We start from the raw sequence: 22965 nt of genomic DNA, 5'->3' as shown, positions 1-22965 counted from the left end.
GAGATTTGTATTTTTGGATAAGACATTTTAGAAAGTATGTTTAAACATGAAAATAAACCACCAGTAGGTGGCAGCCAGTGAGTCTTGAGTCAATGAGTGAGTCCTTGAGTCGATTCATCCAAACCATTCATTAAAACGGCTGAATAATTCAAGACTGAGGCCGTCGTTTACGAACATGTTATTGAATCTTTGATTCAACCGATTCATTCAAACACCGAATCATTCAGTAACGCACACTGTTGCGTTAAAAAATGTAATTGACTTGATGTTAATTTGTTTATGGAACTGTCATATGAAATCAGTGTAATTTTCAGTCGTGATGCTATTCAGGAAAACACTCTTTTGGTTGAGTGATTTTGTTTAATTTTATCATATGTTATAAATATAAAAACATTTTGAATGTTTACCGCTGTTTCTCTGTGTGAGCAGCGTTCATGTGTTGTGATTTATCCTCGAGAGGCTGTGTGAGCATCAACAGCGTGACCTTGTTATCGTCAGATTAAAAGACGTGATTTTGTCTATATCGCGAATATAAGACAACCCCCTACTTTTCAGCCTAATTTTAAGACACAAAAATCGTCTTATATTCGGGTATATACGGTAAAAAGCATCCAGAAGTAGAGTTCCTTCACACACACAAGTATTTTTTAATTTTGTTCAGTTTTCAGGATATATAAAACATGAGTCAGAAGAATAAGGCATCCACATCCAGAATGTTTCAGTTGTTTAGTTCTTACAGACATGCTCAAATCACACATTGAAGTCAGTGCATAAACACAACCGCATAAACTATGGATTCCACAATCAATTTGTAAATGTAGAAATATGAAACATGACTGAAGTCTGTGAAATAAACTACATTCATATCACTGTACATTCATAGAGAGTTATCACAGCAATGTGATAGAAAATACAACAGCTAATGAAAAATCACATATAAAGCAATATCAAAAAATACTATAAAATCAATGTCATTGACTCTATACAAACTAACATGTAAAGCATCTGTCATCAACAGTGTTTCGTGTCAATGTAAGAGGAGCATGTTTACATAATGCAATGCATCAATATGTCCATTTATTTTTTCTCAGCAAAGCAGTTCTGCAAAAAATGGTTCAAGTGTGTGTAGAGGTGGTAACGTGCTTTACCAGACAGTCCGTGATCCTTATCGGTGTACCACTAAAAAACATTGAAGATTTAAATAAGAGTAAATGTTTTGACATTTCAGAGCTTGATCAAATGTGTTTCTTCATCCATTCATTAATACTCACCATTGCTTCAAAGTCCACTTGATTTTCCACCAGGGCCTTGGCAATTTGAGCAGCCTGCTGAAAGTGGACGTTATCTGGAGTAGTGAAGTCAAAACGGCAAAAAAAGTGTAAGAACCAATAAAATGCTCTCGGATAAAAAGGTGCAAAAGCTATCACTGAGGCAGAAACCTTTTCAAAATTGGTACAACTTCAATCACAGCTTCAACCGTCAATCTGTCTGATCCTAAATGCATATCTGTAAACTTCAGATTGCTGCTTTGTCTTGTCTATTCTCATATTTAGATGAAATTGTTTACCGTCTGCAGTCCCGTGCACCAACATGTATTGACCCGACTTGAAATTTTTTGCCCGGTCGGTCACTGTTGAATTCTGCAAACAAGCAAATCAACCAAAACTATTGATCACCGTTCACAATCCAAGCATGTGTTTTCTTACAGATTAACTTACTTTATATCTTTCCAAGTTCTCCTCAGGGCGATGCATGTATCTCTCTGTATATACGGCATCTGTGAAGAATGCAGTGAGTGAGATGTGTTTGCTAAATTGTTTGTGGCATAAATCTGAAAATCCATACCGTAATAGTCCCACTTTGCAACGGGAGCCACAGCAATTCCACATTTAAACAGTCCACTTCCTGATCCCAGAACCATGGATGTCACATAGCCGCCGTATGACTGTGAGCAAAACAGGCGTTTCAGAATTAGTGTGACGCTTATTTTAAGTGAAATTCATGAAGACTTCTAATGTTGGCTTTGATATCACTATATGAAAGTTTAAATCTGTTTTGAAGACTCTTGACATTTGAAGCTCATTTAAGTTATATGTCATTAAAATACTTTAAAGATCTAAATATTTAGTTAAAATACTTACTACTTTATCTATAATAGGCAATATATAGTAATGATGCTGAAAATTCAGCTTTGATCACCGGAATAAATTACATTTTACTATATGCTCAGATAGTAAACCGTTATTTAGAATGGTAATAGTATTTCACAATAGTTTTTCTATACTATATCACATCTATCTATCTATCTATCTATCTATCTATCTATCTATCTATCTATCTATCTATCTATCTATCTATCTATCTATCTATCTATCTATCTATCTATCTATCTATCTATCTATCTATAAAAATATGCTGAAAAAGGTCAAAACCTCGTTTTAAGTTTCAAATCTCCTCTTCCATGGTTTGTATTTTTAATGAAAGCATTGCACTTACCCAACCCCACATTGCAATCCTGTCTTTGTCTATGAAACCCATCTCAATGAATTTTCTGCAAATAAACAGCCACAAGAAAAGCAATTATTGAGATATTCCAAAACAACATGTTTGCGTTTGGTAGAATACATTTTTTGATGACAGTTTGTCACGTTTCAAGTTGCTTTCAGTCAGCTCAACGAGTGCTTGACCTCTATCAACCTCATTTGGACACATGCTCCATGACAAGCTTGTTCCCTCTTGTGGGAAGCCGATTCGACTCACGTCTGCCTCGTATCTCTCATCCGTCTGTGAGTGTTACATCAGGCTAAATGATTCTACATCATCACCGGCTGAATCACGAGCGTGTGCACATCGTTCCCTCCGCCTCACCTCACGGCCGAGATTTGATCTTCCACCTCGTACGTTCCCAGCCGCTCGTAGATGGCGTGCATTATCTCATCGCCCTGGAAACCACTTCCCCTGCCGTCAAAGCTGGCGATGATGACCTTCTCTGTGCTGCACAGGTACGTGGCCCACTCCAGTCGAAACACAAAGTCTGTGTTCTGGCTGGCTGGCCCGCCATACCTTTAATGTGACAGAAAAACAGTATCAAGCCCTATTCACACGAGATTAGTATTATCTTATAGAGCTTTCCTGTAGCTCAACCAGTAGAGTGTGGCGCTAGCGACACCAAGGTCATGGGCAGAGGTGGACAAAGTACACAACTTCATTACTTGAGTAAAAGTAAAAGTACTAGTGGTCAAATATTACTCCGTTACAAGTGAAAGTTGTAAAAATAGATTTTTACTTAAGTAAAAGTACAGAAGTTTTTGTTTTCAAAAGTACTCAAGTATCAAAGTAAATTTCCTTTTTTATGCCAATGCATTATTTTATTATTGTTGTATAAATGCACACTGTCATCATGGTTTAAGTCATTCAGTGATGCTCCATCTGACGTACTAGCATACGACTAACTTAAACTCATTTAAATACTTGTATATAAGTTACAAAGCTCTTTACAAAGCTGCTGTCACTTTAAGGCCAAATGCACGGATCCAATACACTGATACACATCTGATATAATCCCAACTTTCCTGTTCTCTTTCTCCCAGATGTTTATATTGTTAATATTTTATGACATGCACCAAGTGTATGCCAACTAAACGAATCTTGATTTTTTTTTTTTAAACTGAAACATACTTTCAAAGTATGGCTATGGGTGCACACACTTGTGCCTAGAACCGTCGTCTTCCATTTTGCTATGAACTGATCAGTGTTCAAAAAAAGTTGGGAAAATGTATATGACCCTATAAGAGAGATTCCTGACAGACTGTCTGAAACAACAACACCAAAAAACCTTTTAAAGATGGAAAAAATAATCCGACGACTTTCAGAGCTGCTGCAGAAACGACTTTCGACCTAGATGTGGAAATGTTGTGGAGTAAAAAGTACGATATTTGTTTTTCAAATGTAGTGAAGTAAAAGTAAAAGTATCCAGAAAAAAATAATACTCCAGTAAAGTACAGATACTCAAAAAGTGTACTTAAGTACAGTACTCAAGTAAATGTACTTAGTTACTGTCCACCTCTGGTCATGGGTTCGATTCCTGGGGAAAGCAAGAACTGACAATAATGTAAAAATGTGTACATTGAAGGCAATGTAAGTCGCTTTGGATCTCATTGGTCCGAACAGTTTCTGTTTGGATATAATTACTCCGCTATGGATCAAGGCCAGACCGAACCGCCCGACCTAAAAATGTTGTGGGCGGGGCTAAATTCGGCTGGCATCCAGGCTATCACGGAACCCCAAATATGATGAACCTTTATGGGGGACCCCCTTCCTAAAATCCATCTGTATATTATGTATGATTTTTTTTTTAAACAGTTAGATAAATAGTGTGATATTGTAAATACAACATATAATTTCCAAACTTTATTTGGCTATACTTAATATTGGTTGTATAAACCTGAAGAAGATTACTTGTATTTCCAACTTTCGTATTAATTTATGTTAGCAGCTGAGCTTACATACTGTGTTAAGAATACTGCTCTACAACCCCAGTGAGCGAGATAAAGGGGACTATAGTTAGAAACTCACTGGATGCAAACAAATACAATTCTGGAAAGTATGTATATGGCAAACAAGGAGAGAAACAGTTAGAAATTAAACAGTTAGATGGTTCGGTTGACTTCATTCATTTTTGCTTTGTCTTTTAATCCTCTGAAATTTTCTGGGGACCCCTTAGAACCTTCTGGAGGACCCCTGGGGGTCCCCGGACTCCAGTTTGAAAGCCCCCGATCTAGGGACCTTTGTGATTTGGAGATTACTCCTCCACATCTGAGTTTTGCATGGCACATTCGCACGGGATAAGCAAAGTCTGTGATTTTACTCGAATTTATTGACTTCTCTCCCGTCAAGACTGTCAATGTTTTTTCGTTATACTTTCGTTATATTTTTTCATTCTATTTTTCGTAACAGTCATATGTAGATATCGTTTTAATTGTTTTATAGTAATAAAAATAATTTAATTCAGTTAAAGAACAGACTGTATTTGTACAAATGTATTTCAATTAATCAATTGAAATGTCACTAGACATTAAGAAATCATGTTAATTTCAAATACTTATATCACTGACAACAGTAGCCTGGCCAGGAAATTGTCATTTTAAAGTTGTTGCTGCAGCCGTCAACTGATGTTGATGTTGACATGTTGTGTTTTGGCTTGAAGCTCCGCCATCCACCTATCGACCAATCACGAAGTCAGTAGTGTTTCGGCATCTCTAGTTACCACAGCTGCCAATCTGGCAACCTCGAGTCAAGTGGAGGGGGAGAGGGGTATACCTGCAGTACCGGTTTTGGCCACAATCTTACATACACTTCCTTTAAGACTGTTTTTATAAGGCAGCAGCTATTTGCTGCTATTTCAAAGCCGCAGTCTGTAAATTTTAGCGACATCTGGTGGTGAGGTTGTGAATTGCAACCGCCCACTGCTTACCCCTCCCTTTCGAAGCACATAGAGAAGCTAGTAACCGACGCAAGACAAAGATGTTGTTGTCTGAAAATGTAAGATGTTAGCTAACTGCATGATTTGTATTATCTTAGAACTGTACGTTTCTGTTATATGGACATTACTTAGACACAGTCATCTCTGATAACGGATCTCTCTAAATTGTAATGTAGAAACATGTATTTTCTGTAAAGCTGCTTTGAAACGATATGCAATGCAAAAAGCGCTATACAAATAAATGTGAATTGAATTATGCATGCAGCTTGGATGAGCTCATTTGAATGGAATTTGTATTTTGTCTTTAAACATTTTTTAAATTTATATTTGTAAAGGATTACATTCACTACCATTTTGAAGTAGTTTTAAGAAATGAACACTTTTATTTAGCAAGGATGCACTAAATTGATCAAATTTGATGGTTTCTACTAGACATGTGCCGATTTTCGATAATGCGATTTATCACGATAATGAATATGCACGATATTGTTATCGTGGGCACTTTAAAATATCGTAAATAATAATTTTTTAACAATTTATAATTTTTTTATAATGCACTCAAGAATACTTTGCCCATCAACCTATAAATGCTCAACGCCGCTGTATTCTGCGTCACGCGCTCAGATATAAACAAGCCCAACGTGCGTTTGCACATGACTGAACCGGTGAAGGAGATGCGCTGCTGAAGTGCCGCTCAGTGACAGCAGAGGGCGCTGATGAACTGCAGAATGCAGCCGGTTACCCCGGAAACCAGCAAACAAACAAAAAAACGCGTGTAGTTTTTAAAACAGCCATTCGTTTTTGTAATCTCAATGTTGTTCATCACAGCACCAAATACTTAATACTTAAAGACTTAATAGGCTATTTATTTTCAAATTTAAACATTTTTATGTTTTAATCTGGACTACAACCCTAATAATTAGAACTGTTCTAATGATTTGTTATTGTTCAGTAAAACTTTGAGACGTACGACTTCATTAGTTAACATGTTAATTCATTATTACCAAACTGACAATGAAAAATACTTATAAAGAATTAATCATTCTATGTTAATTTCTTAGTAACTTTTTAATAACATTAAAATCAAAATCAAAATAACTTTTAATGGACCTAAGATAAAACTAACAATGATCAGTATTTCTTAACTAACATTAACAAAAACATTATACTTTCTGTACCAAATGTAGCTGTTGCTCAATCTTAGTTAATGCATTAACTAATGAGCCCTTATTGTAATTTGTAAGCCTACCTGTTGTTCTTTATAGCCTAATTCTTTTGCACTTTAATCTGTTTGAAAATTGTACTTTTACAGCTCTGAAAAAAATCAAGAGACCACTTAACATTGATTTCTCAATGAGGGGTCTCTTAATTTTTTTCCAGAGCTGTATATATTTTTGGTGCATTATTGTATTTAAACATTCAGTTATTTTTGTTCTTACAAAAATAGTTCTTAAAGCTGTTATGCTATGGCAACACTTTTTTTTGCAACTTATTTCAATATCGTGATAATATCGCATATCGTGATAAAACTTCATCAATTAATCGCAGCATGAAAAATTGATATCGGCACATGCCTAGTTTCTACATGCTTACAAAAAATTATATTTAAAATATGCTGTTCGACATTATTAAGCAGCACAACTGTTTTCTACATTGATAATAAAAAACAAATGTCTTGAGCAGCAAATCATTATATCATGAATGATTTCTGAAGGATCATGTCAAGACTCAAGTAATTCGGCTGAAAATACAAATTTGATCACAGAAATTACATTTTATAATATATTTAAATAGAAAACATTTAAATTCTATTTTGATCAAATAAATGTAGCTTTGGTCTTTGTCCTGTATTGGCCAGCGTAGCTACTCTGCTTCGAAATAGAGGATTAAATGGTGGGTGATTGCAATTCACAACCTCACCAATAGATGCCGCTAAAATGTACACACTGCACCTTTAAGTGTTTTTTTTTTTTTAGCAAAAATGTTTAACTCACACTTGAATTAGAAGAGGGTACTTTTTGGAGGAGTCAAAATTTGGTGGGAACATCATCTGATACCAGAGGTCTGGGGAAAGAGAAACACCACAAACAGCTTTAGACAAATACGATACTAAATCCTGTTTACTGGGAATAGTTTAAAATACTGCACATACTGAATCCTGCGATCTTCATTGTGGCGCGTTTAATGGTTGGCATCAGAAGCTCAGTAGTCAGAATTTTTTCCAGTTTCTTATTGTCCTCAAGGACCTGAATCTCTAATCCAAAAAATACAATACATATATACATCAATTTCAAAACACTGGAAAATGAACAGCATACTGTACGAGTTTTGAACAACCAGAAGAATATTAAATGAAGACAGATATCTCATTTATGTCAACTCTTCCTTTATTTAGCTCATGTTGTAAAGGGGTTGTATTAAAGCGATGCTAGTACACACACACCTTTGGCAGGCGCTCTGTTGTCCATCAGTGTAAACAGCGGAAGTCCTGGCCCTGTTAAATCAGCAGCACACAGTTACCTCAGCTCAGTCACCTCAGATCAACCAAGGTATCGGTCAGGTGTTTGTTTTGAGTGAATCGCACAGGCGTGAAAACCTGTTCACTAACCGTAGCAATCCATACGGAAGAAAGAGGCGTTCAGGCTGAAGTAAGCAGAGTTATACTGACACCTGTCCTGATACAGTGAACAGGTGAGGCATTCGGGGGCAGAATGACCACTCTTGCTTATAGAAATCCTGAGAAAATATTTCACAGTGACAATTAGTAATGGGAACCATTAGACCATTCAGAACAAATTAGTTCTAGTAGCTTGTGTGCACTATTTCTGTGCACTATCCCCCCCCCCCACACACACACACACACTTTGTTGTTGTGTGGTCTCGTGATGTTTTATTAGCTATATTGCATAATATTACAATCCTAATATTGTGTTGGTCCCACTTTTGCTGCCAAAACAGCCCTGACCCGTCGATGCATGGACTTCACTAGACCCCTGAAGGTGTGCTGTGGTATCTAGCACCAAGATGTAAGCAGCAGATCCTTTAAGTCCAGTAAGTTGTGAGGTGGGGCCTCCATGGATCGGACTTGTTTGTTCAGCACATCCCACAGAAGCTGCATTGGCTTGAGATCTGGGGAATTTGGAGGACAAGTCAACATCTCAAACTCGTCGTTGTGCTCCGCAAACCATTCCTGAACCATTTTTTTCTTTGTGACAGCAGCATTATACTGCTATAAAGCCACAGCCACCAGGGAATACCGTTTCCATGAAAGGGTGTACATGGTCTGCAACAATGCTTAGGTAGGTGGAGCGTGTCAAAGTAACATCCACATGGATGGAGGACCCAAGGTTTCCCAGCAGAACATTGCCCAAAACATCACACGGCCTCTGCCGGCTCGCCTTCTTCCCATAGTGCATCCTGGGGCCATGTGTTCCTCAGGTAAGCCACGCACACGCACCCGGCCATCCATGAGATATACGTGGTGATTCAGACCAGGCCACCTTCTTCCATTGCTCCATGGTCCAATTCTGATGCTCACGTGCCACTGTTGGCTCTTTCGGCGGTGGACAAAGGTCAGCATGGGCACCCTGACTGGTCTGCGGCTATGCAGCTCCATACGCAACAAACTGAGAAGCACTGACACCTGAACCAATCAAGTTCTTGAGCAGTGTGAGCTCCAGTTGTTCGTCTGTTTGATCGGACCACACGGGCCAGCCTTCACTCCCCACGTGCATCAATGAGCCTTGGCCGCCCATGACCCTGTGGCCGGTTCTCCACTGTTCCTTCCTTGGAGCACTTTTGACAGATACTGACCACTGCAGACCGGGAACAGCCCACAAGAGCTGCAGTTTTGGAGATGCTCTGACCCAGTCGTCTAGCCATCACAATTTGGCCCTTGTCAAACTCGCTCAAATCCTTACGCTTGCCCATTTTTCCTGCTTCTAACACATCAACTAATTGTCATATTTCTTCATGCATCAATTTAATTCCAATGCACTTTCTCCTGAACCTATACTTTGTATTAAGTTTCAGTTTGTTTTTGAGGCATGTCATTTGTGCCATATCTGTGCAGAAAGTGTCAAGTATTCTTTGATTGACACATTTGAAAACTGATGATCGATCATTAATTCATCTGTCATGAAAAGTGACTGCAATGAAATTGTGAATTGTGTGTAATTGGTTCTCAAGTGGCTTGAGGGTGTTGCATGGCGTTGTTGAAGTATAGCAAAACAAATGACTATTTTAATATTTAAAATATTAAAATAAAATCCTGATACAGGGAAAAAAGGTATTTTTACTTGTAAAGGTTCCTCTGTCCAGGTCTTGCCATGTGTTCATTACTCACGTAGTATCTGTGGAAAGAGCAGATTTTAGATGCGTGCAGGAAAGTGTGTGCTTGAAGACACATGAGAAGCTTGTGACAAAATGTACGGATTTCATACGCACATGGAATCTTTGGTTACTTTTGAGATGTATATCACTTCCCATTTGCCTGAGGTGATGGGTGTGGCTGTTCCCTACAAATAAAACACAGTTGGCAGACCAACAACATGCTATGCTTGTTTTACAGTGTTTCTTTGTCCATGCCTTTTAACAGTTATTGGCCAAAGGATATAGCACATTATAACCTGCAATACAATGTAAAGACATCTGGAATTTGCACAATAGATCACAATAGTGATCGTCTACTCTTTCAGCGACATTCGTTCTAGATGTATTCATTCATTTTCTCTTTGGGGACTTCATAATACTTTTCAATAGATATGATGATCCAAAACAAACAGATTGATCTGAGATTGAACTGAGATTAATCACAACAATCTTCCTTTTGCATAACAAAAATTAAAAATTAATTTTTTTTATTATAATTAAATATAAAATTACAACCTCGGAGCTCATGGTAGATGTTTTTGAAAGGTTAATAAAAAAATACATTACTTACAGCATTCACATAGTGGAGATGTTTATAACCATTGTCATTGCTCATAACTTTGTAAAAACTTTTGTTATTTGCAGCAAAGTAAGGAGCTGTAGGAAAGTACTGCGAGGGGAAACAGAGCATTATGTATTATAAGGTTTCATGGCAGCATTTTTTGTGTAAATCAGGACAAATTGATGATTGTATGTGATTGCTGCATGAACTCACCCGTCCAACCCATCCGGTTTTGCTTTTTTGCTCAAATTTCTGTAAAAAAAAGACAAAATACAACAAAGAACAGTTAAATCCCACAATTTAAATAATTTGAATGGCTTGAGGATTTATTTGACGTGTGTGTAGTTTCTTCCCTTACATATAGTTGTTATACACTTTAATATCTATGACTTAATTATTGACAATGATGGATGAACTTTTGAGGGATGAATAATGAATCAAAAATGAATCTGTTTCTTACAAAGGGCTATAATAAGGCTTCAGAAGATAAAAAAAAAACAACAAACATAAATGTTTGGAATGGCAAGAGGTTGTGTAGACTATTCTTGCTATATTATTTATCAAAAACTGAGAAAAAGGAATGAATGCAGTGTTTTCACTGTTGTTGCTGAAAGAGAATGCATAAAAAATATTCATAATTATATAAATATGTATGTATGAATGTATGTATGTATGTGTATATATGTATGTGTATATATGTATATATGTATATGTATGTGTGTATATGTATGTGTATATATGTATATATATATATATATATGTATGTATGTATGTATGTATGTATGTATGTATGTATGTATGTATGTATGTATGTATGTATGTATGTATGTATGTATGTATGAAATTCCTTCATCCATTTTTTAATTATATGTGCCAACGTCTGCAACGATACTGATTAGCATTCATTAAAAACCATTCAACCCCAATTCCAGAAAACAGACAATTCGGGACATTTTGTAAAATGTAAAAAGAATCTAGAATCTGTGATTTTGTTAAGTCTATTTAACCCTTAATAAAAATACAAAGATAAAAGTACAAAGAAAAAACTCCAATGTTTTCAGTGGGCAAATTAACTCTAAATATATTTTTTTCTAATTATAAAACATTTTCGATTTTGATGGCTGCAACACACTCCAAAAAAAGTTGGGACAGAGGCAAAATAAAATAAAATATCTAAGCTAAAGTATTTTGAAGTAGGGTGAATTGGTAATTGGTGAGTGCATCATGATTGGGTATAATGGAACTATCCACCAAAAGCTCAGTCTTTGCAAGCCAAGCTGGGCCATGGCTCACCACTGTGTGCCAAATTTCATGAGACAATCTTCAAACAATTCAAAAATCACACATCACAATGCCAGATTGCAAAGATTTTAGGTATTTCACAATCTACCATACATAATATTGTGAAAAGATTCAGGCAATCCAGAAAGGTCTTAGTTGTGTGTATGTTGAGGCTGGAAACCTCTATTGAGTGTGTGTGTCCTTTGAGACCTCAGATGGCATTGCATGAGAAACTATCATGATACTGTGTTAAATACAGCTGCATGTGCGCAGGAGTTCTTTAGAAAACATCTGTCACTTAACACAGTCTGCCTCTCAAGAAAAGCAAATCAACCTCAATCTCTGTCGCACAAGGAGAAAGCTATATGTGTGCCGTGGTCAGATGAGTCCACGTTTCAGTTTGTTTTTAGGAAAAACTGACAAGAGTTCACAGTCCTAAAGACGAAAAAGGACCCTTCAGACTTGCATCAGCGACAGGTGCAAATGCAAATATCTGTCACAGTGACTTGCATATGTGTGAGGTATCATTGACATGGAGGCTTATATTGGGATTGTACAGAGATATTTACTGCCACCAAGATGACATCTTTCCTGGGAAGCAAGACAATGCCAGACCTCATTCTGCACATGCTATAACGGTGGTTTTATAGACAACTCTACGCCTGCAGTCCAGAGCTGTCTCTACTGAAAATGTATGGCTAATCATGAAAATGAGATTTAGACAAATGACAACCACAGGCAAAAATTACACTTTCAAAACTACAACAATTATTATCCTCAAGTCCCAAACATTTAAAAAGTGTAATTAAAAGGAAAGGCGATGTGGCAGTGGTAAACATGCCTCTGTACCAACTTTCTGGGAGTGTTGCAGCCATCAAAATCAAAATTTGTTTACATTTTCAAAATACAATTCATTTGGTCAGTGCAAACATTTAAAAACTTTTCTTTTTTTCTTTTTTTAGTTAGTTAAAGGTTAAAGAGAATTAACACCCCAGATTCTTGATAGTATTACATTTGAAAACTTCTGGAATTGGGGTTGTATTATGATCTCTTTGATTGGTCAGACCATAAATAACCAGAGAATCAGGCAAGCACAATGTTGATTCTCACCAAGCTTTCTTTCCAGTTGGTGCCATCGTAGTCGTAGATTTGCAGAAGGACTCGGTCCTGTCTGCGCGGCAGCCATTGAACAGCCAGCCGCTCGTCTGTGACCCAGGTGACTGTGCTCAGATAGTGATCGCTGGGAAAAGAGCAGAATAAAAAATGACATCATGCTGAACTCGAATGCTTCTGTTTCAGACGTGAGGCTGCGGAAAGCAGGGCGGGGCCGAGAGCCATGGAAACGGAGCAAGCTTTTAACTCTTTCCCCGCCAAACACGGAAATTTACGTTATTTGTGAGAGAACACTTTCCGTCCAAAACCGGATTTTTCAGTGTTTCCGTGTTTTCACTGTTAGGTGCTATTGCGCATCTTCTGAATAAGTACTAAATCTCCTGACCAAAACACACACAAGGAAGACGCAATAAAACAAGGGATCATATGTAATCATTTGCATATGCAAAATAACATGATCATGATCATTAAACATAATTAAAACTATCTAATGTTACTGAATGAGATGTGCACCCAATACGAGCTACAGGACTGTGAAGCATTAGCGGTGTTGATGGACTCGATCTCCTCCATCTGTGTTTGATCATCTGATCTGGAGTCAGTCTTTCACAAAAACTTTATTTTTTTTTATAAAGAAGAGGGTCAGCTCCTTATTTTGATATATTGCTTGCTCAGATATTCAATAAACAAAATATTCTATGGGCTATTACATTTTTGTCAAAACTTTTTTTTAAAAACACTGGCAGGGAAAGAGTTAATCATCACCTGTGCGCCACACCGGTCTCGAGTCTCACGGTGGAGCTGTGGAAGGATAAAAGGAGGAGGCCTCTCTCTTGTCCTTCACTGTCGTCATGTCGAGACCGGTGTGACGTGCAGGTGACGCTCATTAACACTTGTGCCACCGGCTTCGCTCCATTCCCACGGCTCTAGGCCCCGCCCTGCTTGCCACAGAGGCTTTGTGTGAAAATGTGAGACTAGAAACATAAGAGGGACACACACCCTGATATGACAGATTTTGGTACCACCACTTCTGATTGTTTGGATAGATTTTCGACATCGATCACAAACAGCCTCACGCTGGGAATAACAGAGCCTGCCTTTGTAAGCAGAACAACAGTTTAGTAACAAAATTAGATTTGAAATGAAACTATAATACAATAACAGCAGAGATCTAGTCCATGCAATTTTTAATGCTAGATTGAAACATCATGAAAGATAAAGGTTGTTTATTGGCATCGATGGTTGCATGAAGAACCGCAATGGAACATCATTGGAACCTTTTCACCGCACAAGGTTCTTTATAGTGGAAAAGGGTTCTTTAGATTATTTTTAAATGTTCTTCCCAATATGAAATGTGCAAAAGTTCTGATTTTATTTTCTGTCTGTTTTAACAGGTGTGTGTAGACTTTGTATGACCACTGCACATGACCGTACATTCAGTATTTAAAATGTATAGAATACCAACACTTTATATAATAAAAAATATAATAATAACAACTGCATGAATATTTAAATCTGTTGTATTTCGCAGGTAGTTTAAGACTAATTTCGATTTTAAAAAAAATGTCTTTAAGGGAATACTAATGGTTTATGTTTTAAAAGCTACAATTATGATATAAGTTTGTAATGCAATACATTTAGTAAATACATTTAGTTAAAGCTCAAGATTTTATGTTTTGAGAAAATTATTACATTATGAACATTTTAATGTAATTGTTTTGTATTTATTTAATGTAATACTTATTAAATTATGTGCAGTTATTACCTTATGAGTTGCTAAAAACACCCCATTTTTAAGAGTGGCATTTTAGAGAAAAGTTAATATCTTAAATGCTCAGTAAAATTATCTTTGCATGAGGAAAAATAAGTATGACACTTTCACTTTCTAATTAATGTTTAGCAAAAATATAATATTAAGATATAAGGCTTTCCTGTATATAGGCTTTCCTGTAGCTCAACCAGTAGAGCGTGGCACCAGCAATGCCAAGGTCATGGGTTCGATTCCCAGGGAAAGCAAGAATTGATAAAAATGTAGTGAAAATGTAGAAAAGTGTTCCTTAAAAATGCAATGTAAGTCGCTTTGGATAAAAGCGTCTGCCAAATGCATAAATGTAAATGTAAACTATAACAAATATGTTTGTATGCCCTGTATTTTTCATCTGCTGGCTACATACTTTTTAAACTTTTTGTAGAATTTAAACTTTCTAAAAGTTTGGCTATATGGTAAGGATAATTTGATACATATAATAAATGGTCCTTAAACTAAATGATGACGGTAGATTTGTAGTAATCTGTAAATAATAAAGGAAAATAAATAACAAATAATGACCATTGGTGGTTTTAAACAAAAAAGTCATGAAATAATTAAAATTGTCATTGTAGGACATTGAGAAACTCTCTGAAACCGTTGGATATTTACTTTTGGGTAGGGGATAACTTCTGTGGTGGGGTACTGGCCATTTCCATACAATGAGTATTCAATGGTTTGAACTCCAGTGTCATTAATTTGTAGATAAGCCAGATATTTCCCCTGCGGAGACCACCAAATGGCTTCATTGGAGGCAAAAACCTCCTCTATTGAGTGAGAAAAGATGCAGATGGATTAGAAAGAAAGCACAGACACAAGGACACACTGTGTGTGTGTGTGTGTGTGTGTGTGTGTGTGTGTGTGTGTGTGTGTGTGTGTGTGTGTGTGTGTGTGTGTGTGTGTGTGTGTGTGTGTGTGTGTGTGTGTGTGTGCATTAGATGAAATTACCTTCATAGACCCAGTCTGGTACGCCATTGAGAATTTTATTGTATTTTCCATTTTGTGTGACTTGTACGGCCTCAGCTGTGGCATTCCTTTTGAGGTAAATATTATAATCCCAGACGTATGCCTGTGGATGATGTATGGTCATTAGCATTGACGGTATCATGAAATCGTTTAAATCAGTGGAATGGTAATTCAGTTCAAGAACCGTGTCAAGTCCTCATCGAATGGGGCCAGTGCAGTCAATAAAAAATTAAAGTGTCATTAATTAATCACCCTCATGCCGTTCCAAACCCATAAGACTTTCGTTCATCTTTGTAACAAATGACGCTCTTTTTGATGAAATTTGAGAGATTTCGGTTCCTCTACAGACAACTACACAATTACCACTTGGATGCTTCAATAACTTCATAAAGAGGTTGTAAAACTAATCCATATGAATTAAAATGTTGAGTGAGAACCAATGAGGTTCATTCTCGTGTTGCGCATCACGTCTGAGCTCCATTAAGAACCAATGAGGTTCATTCTCGTGTTACGCATCACGTCTGAGCTCCAATAAGAACCCATGAGGTTCATTCTCGTGTTACGCATCACGTCTGAGCTCCATTAAGAACCAATGAGGTTCATTCTCGTGTTACGCATCACGTCTGAGCTCCAATAAGAACCCATGAGGTTCATTCTCGTGTTACGCATCATGTCTGAGCTCCAATAAGAACCAATGAGGTTCATTCTCGTGTTACGCATCACGTCTGAGCTCCAATAAGAACCAATGAGGTTCATTCTCGTGTTACGCATCACGTCTGAGCTCCAATAAGAACCCATGAGGTTCATTCTCGTGTTACGCATCACGTCTGAGCTCCAATAAGAACCAATGAGGTTCATTCTCGTGTTACGCATCACGTCTGAGCTCCAATAAGAACCCATGAGGTTCATTCTCGTGTTACGCATCACGTCTGAGCTCCAATAAGAACCAATGAGGTTCATTCTCGTGTTGCGCATCACGTCTGAGCTCCAATAAGAACCCATGAGGTTCATTCTCGTGTTACGCATCACGTCTGAGCTCCAATAAGAACCCATGAGGTTCATTCTCGTGTTACGCATCACGTCTGAGCTCCAATAAGAACCCATGAGGTTCATTCTCGTGTTACGCATCACGTCTGAGCTCCAATTAGAACCAATGAGGTTCATTCTCGTGTTACGCAGAGGAGGAAAGAGTACTGAAAATTTGTACTCAAGTACAAGTACAAGTAGTTGCTAAAGTATTACTCAATTACAAGTAAAAGTACAGGTGTTAAAAATGTACTTAAGTAAAAGTACAGGTGTTAAAAATGTACTTAAGTAAAAGTACAGGTGTTAAAAATGTACTTAAGTAAAAGTACAGGTGTTAAAAATGTACTTAAGTAAAAGTACAGGTGTTAAAAATGTACTTAAGTAAAAGTACAAAGTACCCCTATCAAAAACTACTCGAGTACTAATTACTTTTTAGCTGGTGATATTTATTGAATAAACATCAAATCCATTTAATCAAATCGGAAATATGATTGGATCTCAAACAGGCAATTTGTTTTATACGAACAAACACATAGTACAGGAATTTTGTCTGTTTAAAGAATGTTAAAGGATTTTTAAACTTGTAAACAGTATAAACTTTTCACTGCCAACCAACAACTGGGCAAAGGCCTTAAACTCTAGGAAATTTCTGAACCTTTTGTTCAGGTTCAGCAGAAGTTGATTTTCATAGTGCACAGTCTATCCAGCTTCGTTTGGATGTGAAAAGTAGACAAGCACAGCTAAGATAACAAAGGAATTATAAAATTATTTAATATTATTTCTTCATATAATTTTTATGGGAATCAAGTTATAAAAATGATCTAATATTATTATTATTGTTAGTATTAATGAATTATGATGCAACATAAATAAGCTTGTTGGGTTATTTTATTTATAAACAGATATACATTTTTTTTACATTTAAAAAAAATCTGACTGGACAAGAAAGCTTTCCAAAAGTACCCTACTAATATTTCAAAAGTTAGGCCTTTTAGCACTTAGCACTGACACATGCGCAATCTAGACAGGCTGTCAATCGGTGCAGTTACACTGTTACGCCAGTGGGAAGCGGCAAGAGACTGTTTTTATGAAAGAGTCATTATTAGACCGTTTATTATGAGCTTAAAACACGGATGCAATATGGATAAAACAATTTGTTGACAATGATATACAAGTTAACTTTGAGCGTCACTTTACAATGTTAAATCTTTTTTTACGGTCTATGTCCTGGTCACGTAACGCTGAAGCTCATGTTTCAAGTGATGTTTTTAGTCAAATTATCGTGAGGTCTACCCAACATTAAAAACGAAAACAACTATCACATTAATATAGTCATAAGTCTTCTTACCATAATGTGTTTTTTTTTTTTTAGATTAGAGGCTGAAGTCTTGTAAGCCGAAATCACTGCAGATGGCAAACAAAGTTTGCATTGCATTTACGCTGTCTACTTTCCTTTGTATGTGAACAACTCCTCCAGGGGCGGCCATGTGCACTCGTCATCTGATATTTCTTTGGAATTTTCAGTGAATTTAGCGTCTCGAATCTCCATGTCCATAACGCCAAAGTTTTTTGATAACACTAAAATACACCTTCACAGTGAAGGACGTGCGAGGACGTATATAGCTCTCCAGAAACCGGGCTTTTTCCCCGGTCCAAATACAAGGGTTTTTATTTGGCCCACCCACGATTAGTTATTTCTATAGGATACCCAAATGCTAGTCAAAGATTTGAATATTAATTTAATTCAAATTGTACAAGTACTTAGTAACGAATGTGATTTTTAAAGTAGTGAAGTACATTACTTAACTTAATTAGTACTTAAGTACAATGAAAATTACAGACTTAAAAATATACTCATACAAGTACACGAAAAAAACGACTTAATTACAGTAACGTGAGCAGTTGTAATTCGTTACTTGGTAAATGGACTGCATTTATATAGCGCTTTTATCCAAAGCGCTTTACATTTTGCCTCACATTCACCCATTCATACACCGACGGCGGTGTCTGCCATGTAAGGCGACATCCAGCTCGTCGGGAGCAGCTGGGGTTAGGTGTCTTGCTCATGGACACTTCGACACTTGGTCAGGTGGAACCGGGGATTGAACCACCAACCTTTCGGTTTGTAGACAACCTACATGAACCACTGAGCCACTGCCGCCCCATTATAAGACTAAGTATAAGTTACTTCCGCCTCTGGTGTTACGCATCACGTCTGAGCTCCAATAAGAACCAATGAGGTTCATTCTCGTGTTACGCATCACGTCTGAGCTCCAATAAGAACCAATGAGGTTCATTCTCGTGTTACGCATCACGTCTGAGCTCCATTAAGAACCAATGAGGTTCATTCTCGTGTTGCGCATCACGTCTGAGCTCCAATAAGAACCAATGAGGTTCATTCTCGTGTTACGCATCACGTCTGAGCTCCAATAAGAACCAATGAGGTTCATTCTCGTGTTACGCATCACGTCTGAGCTCCATTAAGAACCAATGAGGTTCATTCTCGTGTTACGCATCACGTCTGAGCTCCAATAAGAACCCATGAGGTTCATTCTCGTGTTACGCAGCATGTTTGAGCTTCAGCGAGAACCAATGAGGTTCATTCTCACGGGTCAAGCTTCTGTTTATGTCTGCTTATCAATGTATAGTTGTGAATAAAAGCATAAATTCAATTTGTTCATCATATAAAGCGATTCTGTTTCTTCAGAATATTCATTTCTATATGAACTTTTTAAAGCATCAAAGTGGTAGTTATGCAGCTGTCAATGGAATGAGTAAATGATGAGAATTTTTATTTGCTATAAGTACTATCTCTCTAAGTGTCTTATAAGGTAAGGCAAGGTTTAAGATGCATAAGAAATAAAATTAATAAACAGTTTAAAAAAAAGAAAAATTACAATTTGATTTTGAAAGTATTAGAAAACCATCAAGAATAAGAAAAGCTGATATTTTTTGATAAGAATAACCCAGATAAATCCAGCTTTGTTTGTGGGAATTCATGGACATTAGAGCCTGACTGTTACTTTTTCGTCTGTTTTACTGTTTGTAACTCACCAGTTTGTTTCCAGTTGGTGCCCAAACTATGAGCTGCGTAAATGGTGGAATCTGAAACTTGGAGAGAAATTCCCTGAATCCAACAGAAAACAAGACACATCAACGTGAGTATAACATTACAAGTTGTTGGAAGTAATATATTTAAACATGTATACTTATTAGTGTTACGTAAGATAAAAAAAGAGTTTGAAATATACTTTTTAAATCTGCTGAAATGTTCAGGATTTTCTCAAACAATGTTTCCATGTTTTCCATATATTGTCCTATACATTTATATTTAATCATTTAGCAGACGCTTCTATCCAAAGCAACTTACAAAAAGGGAAGAGCAATAGAAGCAACGAAACAAACAAGGCCAACAACCTGCAAGAGCTGTAAGAAGTCTCAGTTAATCGAGCACAGTACACAAACTTTTTTTTTTCCGGACAAACAAACCGAAAATTTTATTGGATAGTTAAGTGCTTATTGGTTTATTGGTAAGGTGCAATTGGAAAAGATGTGTCTTAAGATGTTTTTTTTTAAAAATGGCTACAGACTCGGCAGCACGAATTAAGTCATTCCACCAGACTCTATTTTGACAACCCTATTATAGTAATGTAATACTGAATCATTTCCAAAGCTGCAGAAAATAATCTTTACTCACTGAGACTCCATATTGTAAATATGGTAGGAGGCGTTGAAGGAGTGTCGCCATTGCTGTTGAAGCATTTCAAGCATGTTAGAGATATCAGCAAGAATCAGTTTGAATGTTTATGGGTTATTTTTTATTGCAGTCAATTTACCTTTGTGTAATTACTCTCAAAGATGACATATTTTCTATCTGCTGACAGTATGTAATCTGTGGCATCCACTTGAGCCTGTAAATCAAATCACAGTAAATGAGTTGAATTAAAAAGTTAAACATAAGAAATTAGTGGCTGGAATTGCAACATGAACCAATATAACCAATAACTAGAGGCTTTTTTAGTGAGAATATATGAAGGAGGACGACTTTGAAGAGTCATTCAAACACTCAAATAAATAAGGCAACCTACAAATGTTGAGTTGCTCAGGTATATTGAGCTTTCCTTCGTTTCAGCATTGTGCAAGTAAATATGGCCATCGTTGGTTTTGTGGAGGTATTCATTGTCTGTTGGAAAATGAGACATTGAGTGTGTGTTTCAGGGTGATTTAGAGGTCACTACAAAAAAAAAACAGGGAGCATGTGAAGTGGCCTCGGGTGTCGTACCTGATATCCAACGGAGATTGTATGTTTTATACCTGATGGTATCATTGTAAAAATCATCAAAAGAATAAGTTCTCTTTAATGCAGAATCATCTCCTGAGAACACAGTGAAGGAAAACAGTATGAGTTTCAGTCTTCAAATAAAAATATATATACATTTTGAGATTGATATTCCCACAATTTCTTTGGTATTCACATGGGGGCGCTAAAGTGTTTCTTTTTTCTTTTCTTTTTTTCTCGAGGAAACAATAGTTTGGAAACTGTTTGTTTTTTGAAAAAAGTCTATTATGCTCATCATCAAGCCTTAATTTATTTGATAAAAAAATAATTAAATGTTCGTACACACTTGATGTATTTTAATTTAATAAATACATATTCCATGTAATATGATTTTTTACAATATGCAAAAAATGTAATATTGTGAAATAGTATTACAATTTAAAATAATGGTTTCCTATGTGAATATACTTTAAAATATAAATTATTCCTGTGATTAAAGCTGACTTTTCAGCATCATTACCCCAGTCTTTAGTGTCACATGATCCTTCAGAAATCATTCTCATAGGATTTATCATCACTGTTGGAAACAGTTAATATTATTATTTTTCATAGTCTGTGATACTTTTTTTTAAAGGATTTTTTGATGAATAAAAAGTTTAAAAAAAGAACAGCATTCATTTAAAATTTAAATATTTTCTAATAATATACACTATTTGGTCAAAAGTTTGGGGTTAGTAGTTTTTCTTTCTTTTTTGAAAGAAATTAATACATTTATTCAGCGATGATGTGTTAAATTATGACACTGAAGACTGGAGTAATGCTGAAAATTCAGCTTTGATCACAGGAATAAATTACATTGTAACATATTAAATAGAAAACAGTTCACAATATTACTGTTTCTGTATTTTTCTGTTTTCTAAATTTAAAATATAGAAATCAGCATAAGAGACTTATTTCAAAAACATTAGGCTAATGTTTCCAGAAACGGTAGGCTATGCAAGAGATCGACAAACCTCAACAGATTGGGCCTCGAAAATTACCTTTACAACAAACGTTACTGACTATAATCTTACAAAAACACAAAAGTGAAGAAATTATTTACTATCTGTTCCCCATGTGAGGTATTTTACACACTACAGATGCTTTCAAGTGACGTTTCTATTGATCGCTCCAAACAGAACCAGATGATGATGATGATGATGAAGATTCCACTCACTGTTGACGTAAATTGCCGTGGGAATAACGATAAGCGTGATGACGACAACCGCCCCGATGAGCGCCACGCACACCTTATTACAGCCCTACAGGTGAGGTGAGGAGAAAACACCTCACATAAACACATTCTGTTTCTGTTCAAAAGCACACCACAATTGCTCAGGATATCACACAAGTTGCGTTTAAACTGACACACCCAACAAAAAAAAAAAAAACACAAGTAACTTTTTTTTGGTGGAAAAAACACCACATTACCGAGGAAAATAACAAGTAGTACTGACCATAATTGCACAGGAACTTTTACAAAGCGCATCCAATCTCCAGGAATCTTGCGCCGAGTGATTGTGTCCCGAAGCAGATCGGTAAACCGCTTTAGAGAGCGAGTTGGACAGACAGCTGCTCTTTATTCCGTCCGATTACAATTTTCCAGGTTAAAAATGTTCTTCCTCCGATGCATCATTGAGTCTGGAGTGAGGGAGCGGTGGCGAAACTTCCTCAGAATCAGCATTCCGCGCAACTTTCCATCGGAGTGCGTTTAGGTCGTGCTTCTCTTCGCGAGTTCCTGTGAAACTGTAGTGTTGCTGCACATCTGCACACACACATACACACACACACACACACACACTATCGATTCCAGCACTGACTGCAAGAGATCTGGAGCGACAAGTTACCACTGGCTTACTTTCATTTTAGGGAAATATGTGAATGGGAAAACGAAGCGTTTTATTAAATGCAACGGTGTCTAAAAGTCTGGGACCACAAGTGAAGAAGCTTCAATGCATACTTTTATATATAATAAACATTTTCATTACAACTGAGGAAAAAAGAGCCTGTCAAATTTTTTGTCAACTGTTCTGTGCACG

The 22965-nt window shown here is 36.7% G+C and overlaps 1 protein-coding gene across 1 annotated transcript; it reads right to left on the bottom strand.

The window, feature by feature from the left end:
• Positions 1 to 673: 673 nt before the first annotated feature.
• Positions 674 to 22683, bottom strand: fap (fibroblast activation protein, alpha). The gene is made up of 26 exons (XM_067444584.1): positions 22384 to 22683; positions 22104 to 22188; positions 20891 to 20983; positions 20697 to 20791; positions 20445 to 20519; positions 20306 to 20358; positions 19663 to 19735; positions 15565 to 15685; positions 15229 to 15383; positions 13809 to 13906; positions 12807 to 12936; positions 10629 to 10667; positions 10425 to 10523; positions 9929 to 9999; positions 9781 to 9834; positions 8091 to 8218; positions 7926 to 7976; positions 7635 to 7736; positions 7477 to 7546; positions 2869 to 3063; positions 2497 to 2551; positions 1846 to 1945; positions 1719 to 1777; positions 1568 to 1640; positions 1272 to 1345; positions 674 to 1179 (listed from the first exon to the last, which is right to left on the bottom strand). Exons 1-26 carry the CDS (start codon positions 22384 to 22386, stop codon positions 1078 to 1080), a joined length of 2253 nt encoding a protein of 750 aa, XP_067300685.1. The 5' UTR covers positions 22387 to 22683; the 3' UTR covers positions 674 to 1077.
• Positions 22684 to 22965: the final 282 nt, after the last annotated feature.

The sequence above is a fragment of the Pseudorasbora parva genome, chromosome 5 (assembly GCF_024679245.1).
Source record: "Pseudorasbora parva isolate DD20220531a chromosome 5, ASM2467924v1, whole genome shotgun sequence".
NCBI lineage: Eukaryota > Metazoa > Chordata > Actinopteri > Cypriniformes > Gobionidae > Pseudorasbora > Pseudorasbora parva.
The sequence above is the reverse complement of the archived record's forward strand: the minus strand, read 5'-3'. Positions and strand labels throughout refer to the sequence as shown.